The 6,523-nt window shown below is 46.9% G+C and overlaps 1 protein-coding gene across 1 annotated transcript; it reads left to right on the top strand.

The window, feature by feature from the left end:
* The first annotated feature begins 792 nt into the window (after positions 1-792).
* PIGH (phosphatidylinositol glycan anchor biosynthesis class H) lies at positions 793-6,126 on the top strand. The gene is made up of 4 exons (XM_088536593.1): positions 793-969; positions 2,033-2,242; positions 3,022-3,105; positions 5,345-6,126. The coding sequence occupies exons 1-4, from the start codon at positions 793-795 to the stop codon at positions 5,444-5,446; spliced, it is 573 nt and encodes a 190-aa protein (XP_088392719.1). The 3' UTR covers positions 5,447-6,126.
* Positions 6,127-6,523: the final 397 nt, after the last annotated feature.

Here is a 6,523-nt window from a genome sequence, read left to right as displayed (position 1 = left end):
TTGTCAGCTGGCTCCGGTTCTCTCTTGGCCACCTCATCTACCCTCACGTCACCCCCGTGTTACGACACAGCCCCGGACGCACCACGTGTGCCCGTCCCTCGTGCAGCACCCCCTGCGCCCCTCATCTCAGCTGGGATCTCAGCAGTGAACCCCCCCATCCCTTGAGCCCCCATCCCTTTTCCCTTAGCAGATTGCTTTACTATCCTTACAGGAACAACCTAATGGGTTTATACCCAGCAACCACCCAAGGGCTTGGAGGACACCGCAGATGAAATGAGCTGCCGGCACAGAGATGGCTCCTGCAATTGAAGCCCAGGGGCTGGAGGGGGAAGCAAATGCAGAGGAAGCAGAAAAAAAAATCTCATATAAAGATTCATTAAAGCCCTTGGACACCAAGCCAAGTCTCCAACTCATTACATTTTGATAACATCTTGCAGTTAAGATGGCAGAGAACCAGAGAACACCACTTTAGCCTGCAAAAACACCAGGCTGCTTTCAGTTGGGCGCCTGCGGTTATGGGTGGCACGGACACGCAGGGGCAGACTTCTTTGTTTTGCTTCGTTGTTGCACACTGGAGCCAGGCGGAGCTGCGCAAGGTGCCGCGGCCGTTTCACCGCCCCGCTGAGAGCTCGAGGGGCCCGGCAGGAAACGCGACCGGAGCAGGCGGGCCCCGCGCCTCTCGCCGCCCCGCCCCGCGCCCGCCGCTCGCCGGAAGTGACGGGCCCCGGCGCGGCACGGCACGGCGCGGCACGGTGCGGCGCGGCGCGCGGGCGCTGCGGGCCGCGGCGGCGCATGGCGGAGCGGCGGTTCCGCGCCGTGAGCGGGGCGCCCCTGGCGCTGCGGCGCCGCCAGCACAGCGCCTCCTGCCGGGAGCTGGCGGTGCGCGCGCCGCGCCTGCAGCTGCGCGCGCTCAGCGCCCTCACCTCCGCCGTGTGGCTGGCGGCCTACGGGCTCTTCGCGCTCTGCGAGGTAGCGGGCGGGCGGGGAGGTGGCGCCCGCCCTGCTCGGTTGGCCGGGCTGGCGGTGACGGCCCTGTCACCCACGGGCTCGCGTGCAGGCAGGGGCCCCGAGGGAGCAGGGCCGCTGGCGTCTGTCTTGTCCCATGCTCACGGTTATCTCCCACCGCCAGCTACCAGCAGCCGCCTCCCTGCTTGGCCCTTAAGCCCGTGCTTAACTGGCTACAGTGCTCCCCCACTGCCAGGAAAGGAGATGTGAATGGCCTCAGCTTCCCCGGGGCCATCAGCACTGTAACTCGCCACTGATTCCACCCTGGTTTGGAGGAGTCTGCCATCCCTTCTGCTCGAGGGGTGTCATGGCTTGTGTGCGGTGCACAGTGGGAGGGCCAGGCAGCTCTGGCCCTTTTGGAAGTTTTAGTCCCAGAAATAGGTTTTGGGCTGAGGACATTTGGAAGGTGCTGCCAGGCCTTCAGGTGACTTGCTCTTGGCTGTAGTTTCATGAGTTATGTGTTATTTTATGCAACGGCTGGCAGCCCCAAGTTGCAGCATGCAGGAGACGGTTTGTTCTCAGGCACAGCTCAGGAGAAAGGAAACCTTCTGTGGAAGGGAGATGAGGTTCGAACAAGTTCAGACTCATAGTTTATTAGAAAATTTGAATCTCCTAAGTCCTAGTTTGGTGCTTTTTCTAAAATAGTAAGGATTTAACAGGACTTTTCTGTTAGGCTGACATCTCCTCTGCAGACACTTGTATGACATGCAGTCTCCTCTGATGGTCCTTGCTAGTTTGGATTGAGTTTCCCACACTAAATTTGGAAGTGGATGAAGTTCTGCTGCTTAACTCAGTTTCAGCTCCCGATTGTTTCAGAGATCATACTATGGAGAGTTCTGTTTGGCAATTTAAACCTCATCAACCAGCCCAGTGAATGCCCTGCATGTATAGGAGACTCTACGCACTTAAAGCTCCCACACAACTGTAGCCTTAATGTTGTGGTTTACTCTGCAGCACTGCTTCATATAAAGCCATGTTCACTTAGCTGCATGCCTGGAGCTCTGTCTTTGCTTGATTCGTGTTACAGAACAGTATGGTGCTTTCTGCTGCCATCTTCATCACGTTGATTGGCCTGATCGTGTATCTGCACTTCGTGAAGGTTGACCAGGAGTCTCTGCTCATCATCGGCTCCCTCGGCATTCAGGTGACTTCGTCCTACGCTTCGGGCAAGGAGAGCACAACCTTCATCGAGATGAGTCAAGTGAAGGATGTGGTCATCAATGAAGCCATCCACATGGTAATTGTACACGGGCTTTCTTCATGTGTAACTGCAGGCACTCCTGCATCCAGTCTGTTTTCATGGGCTTGGCTTAGCTGACTCTTCTTGTTAAGTGAAGGGCAAAAAAATTATGTACTTGACTGTGTAGTGAAAATGTATATGTTTGACTGTGGCCTGGGGTGATAGGGACAGGGCATATGCATTGTTCTTATATAGGCATTGCTGCATATGCTGCCGGGGGAGGGAGGGTCACAGCTCCCAGCAGAAAGGCTGAAGCAGATAGCTGAGAGAGATAACAGTTTTATATGGCACCCATAAAAGCACCAGAGCTGATTTATCAGCAGATCTATCAGTCATAGTCCCAAAGGCTTATCTGTAAGAAATGTGCTCTTTCTGAAGATAATTTCGGACACCAGTCAGTCTGTGAGGGAAAGACAATCCTGCACATTAAAATATTTTGATTGTGGATAAAATTAATTGATATCTTTCTGATAGCAAACTCCTTTAGCTGAAATAGTATATTTAGTATAACACAAACAGGAGTTTATTACTCAACACATTTAGTATAACACAAGCAGGAGTAACAGAGTGATTTTAAGCTTCTTTATGCATAATTTTCTACCAAAAATACCCTGTTTGCTCTATTAAAACACTGCTGTGTCTGCTGATTTATGTTTAGAAAATATCAAATGCTTCCTACAGGCCAGTTTAGTTAAAATGGGTCTTCTTTCTTCAATAACTGCATGTTCTCTGACAGAATTCTCAAACTATGCTGATTTTGCCTTTTTATCTTTTAGCAAAAAGTTATTTACTACCTGTGCATCCTTATCCGGGACCCTCAGGATCCTCAGGGAGTGTCTGAGGTTGTGCCACTCTTTCAGGTGAGTCTAACTAACTGAATTGTGAAGAAACTAAGTTTGATTTGCATATGTACCAGATATCTTGATGTAGTCTCTTTTTTTCCACTACAAGCAGTCAAATTACAACTGTACTTGTTCTTCCTGGCTGAGCCTTCAGGTTGGTTCTTACAGCACTTTGTAGCAGGTGGGGCCAGAAGTCTCACAGAACTAAGTGCTGCAGATGCGGGATCTCATCTGTCCTGCATTCGAGGAATAGGGAATTGTGTAAATTTGAACCCAACCAAAAGCTTGCATGAAAAGCTTTGTCTTTGGCTCACGTAGGATAATAAAGACTGGTACAGCTTTCTGTGTGTAGTTTCATGCTCTGTGTTACCACCAGGACTACAGTACTGTGCTGGAGCTGATTTTTGTCTCTGTCAGTGTGCCAGAAGTGCTCATGGCATTTCCTTGGCATTAGAGCAAGTTCCTCTTTCTCACCGATTGACAAAGATCACAGTACAAGCTGTGAAAGATTTGCTTAATGTATAATAACTTGTTTGTGTTGTTACCTTCTCTTGTCTAACCTTTCTTGTCTTCCACTAACCTGTTCTGACTGCTCATAATCCCATCTTTGGGATGGGGTTTCTTTCTGCCTGAGCTTGGATAACACAACAATACCTTGATCCATGAGTGATGGCAAGCAAGCAAGCCCAATGTACCTCCCATAGACTGCAGATAATGTTTTCAGCCCTCTCTGTCCTTCTATATTCCCTTGCTGCTCCTGAATATCAGCTTGAAATCTGCATATAATTTAAGAGCAGATTTAGCCTTCAGCTAAACGCTTTGAGGTACAAATTTTACGGATCACTGATACTTGCTGCCGACTTGGTCCCACAATCCTAAAGGCATTTTGTAATAATAAGATAAATGAAATAGTTAAAGGAGTAAAACAGATTTTCTGGAAGACTACAACTAATATATTACAGAAAGCTGCACTCAGGAACCTTGTTTTAGCTATACAAGCTCTTTGGCAGCTTCATGGGGGCTGCTTGACATATTTATTTATTCATTCATTCATTCATTTGTTTTCTTCTTGCTCAACTCTGAACAGTGTATGCCTTCCATGGAAATATCTTGATATTGGTTGATTTGACCAGCAAACAAGATACGGAAAGAGCTGCCTCAATTTGAAATTCATTACCCGCCAGTAATTCTCACTTTTAAAGTGCAACTTAGCATGTTACTTAGTTTTGAGGGAGCAGTAATTAGTAACTCTGTTGCAACTTATTCATTGGGCGTTTGTTATTCTTCAAAAGTTATGTTAGTCTTCAGAAACACCATTTACCGTGTCACTGAGCCCAGGAACCCTTCTGCTGAAGTGACCTCTTGCTCTTTTAAGTAACATTTGCAAGAAGAGGCATTTGATGGCTTTACAGAGCAGTTTTGTTTTGGGAGCTCAAAAGTCACCATAGGGACTGAGTCACCAAGCAGGTCAAATATGGGATGGAGCAACTTGCACCTCTTTGCTGGTTTTGATCTGGTCCAGGTCAGAAGAGATGGAAAGTCATTACACTTTGACCACTATTCCCTGTTTGCGTGAAATGAATTGATGTATTCAGTTAATCTTCTGTTGTCCTCTCATTGCTGGTACTAGCAGAGGCCAAGGGCCAGGAGTCCAAACTCCCTGCTCCGAAGGTGGATTTTTGAAGGTAGAAGTCATGGTGGTCATGAGAATGGAAGGATGGTGCAGTAGTATGTGGAAAGCTGCTCTTTTGTAGGTAAATAGAGGTAGTACAGTCTACTCATAGGATAAGGGGTTCAAAGATGGGGATTTCTTCGTTATGTTCTCATTGTGAACACGGAAAGGGGAGGATTTTTTCATTTGGTGAGTGACTTAGGCTAAATGCCGAATGGTGCTGTGCGTTCTGACCCAACAGCCTTAGGGACTAGCATTTTTCCTCAGAGCAGGTATAGCTTGTGTAGCAGCTTTACCTTCGCCTCCAGGCTACATCAAACACCTCCTGGGCTTTGCTGGACTATTTCTCAGTGAATGTGTAAAAGGAAATTCCCTGTTGACTCTGTTGAGATAATAAAGCTAATCAGCTACAGCTGCCTGGCTGTTGCATTCCTTCTGCGTGCATACTCTGACAGTCAGCTATGTCAGCTCTCTGCACATTCCTGGCTCTGCCTGACAGATCGCACCGGGTGGAAAGTTGAAGCTTTCCGGTGCCTTTGCAACCATTTCAGAGCCTGATTCTCTGTTGCTTGACTTGCGTTCTAGAGCTCCAAGCCACGTCTGGACTGCTTGGTGGAAGTGTACAAAAGTTGTCAAGAAATCCTGGCGCAGAGGGAGATGCCTCCACAGTCAAGTGAAGTGAAATAAATAAATAAATAAATAAGATGGAAAACTTGCAGCAGAATTTGGAGACACATGTAGAAAACCAAGCAAAGCTGACCTGTGGCATTTTCTTTTAAGTTACTAAGAAGAATGTGGTGCTACAGAAGAATGATGTTAAGGCTGAAGGCCTGCACAGACTCACAGAGCTGCTAATGAAAATGTCATTTCAAGTGCACGATTGGTCCTTGCTCTTAGATATCACAGAATGAATTTCTGTGAAGACAAGTGAGTAGAACTTTTTAAAGAGTTGGACAGAAAAAGCCTTTCCAGAAAAGGCCTTTCCAGGCAAGAATTAAGGGGGGATATGACAAGGGATAGGGGTCATAAACATGCATTGAATGTGTGTTCTTTAGTGGGTCTGAAAATTCTGACAAATAACACAATGTAACCTTGACCAGCCTGCCAAAAATGTGCAATTTTATGAGTTTCTTAACCTTCTGTTTGGAAAAAAAAGGATCTACCACTCTAGAAGATGAAAGCTGAGGGATGGCCTAGGATGGCAACTTCCTCTGATTCACAGGGGGATTTCAGAAAGAGAACAATAGAAAACTAAAACAAACTGTAACATTCAATTACATTTGCTAAAATGTCTATTGTTCATTAATTGCCCTAGGCATATGCGTACCTATGTTGTTTAAGACGGTGAGAATGACTGTATGAATAAAGCTATGTTGCTATACGTTCTAGGGAGCAACTTTATGTTGGAAAGATTTTTCCTTACTGATAACCTAAAAGTTATGGTAACTTTACACGGCATTTTTCTCTTCCTTTTTTCCCCCTGACATTGCAGCAGTACAGTTGAGGCAATTCAGAATGTCTTCAGGATCAGAGCTAGACCAGCAAGCCGGCAGTAGCCTGAGGGTTACGCTTCATTCGTATACAGTGCCCCCTATTACAGGTGCAGTCTACATAAGCTAGAAGTAAAACAGTTTGTGCCTCATCATGCAATACTGTAGAGAGGTGATTTTTGGACTGTTTCATGAAGTTTTAAAGACAAAGGTTATCACAGAAGTGCATTCTTGTCGTCAGAAATGCAGCAGCTTTGCGATGTACCACTCTTCT

This window comes from Tinamus guttatus, unplaced genomic scaffold (assembly GCF_059628265.1).
Source record: "Tinamus guttatus ecotype Peru unplaced genomic scaffold, ASM5962826v1 Tinamus_guttatus_pri_ptg000676l, whole genome shotgun sequence".
Lineage (NCBI taxonomy): Eukaryota > Metazoa > Chordata > Aves > Tinamiformes > Tinamidae > Tinamus > Tinamus guttatus.
The sequence above is the reverse complement of the archived record's forward strand: the minus strand, read 5'-3'. Positions and strand labels throughout refer to the sequence as shown.

Bases quoted from the DNA above. Each gene is read 5' to 3' on its own strand.
- PIGH (XM_088536593.1), top strand. From the start codon at position 793: ATGGCGGAGCGGCGGTTCCGCGCCGTGAGCGGGGCGCCCCTGGCGCTG. The intron at 970-2,032 runs GTAGCGGGCGGG...TTCGTGTTACAG, and splicing joins GGCTCTTCGCGCTCTGCGAG to AACAGTATGGTGCTTTCTGC. The intron at 3,106-5,344 runs GTGAGTCTAACT...CTTGCGTTCTAG, and splicing joins AGGTTGTGCCACTCTTTCAG to AGCTCCAAGCCACGTCTGGA.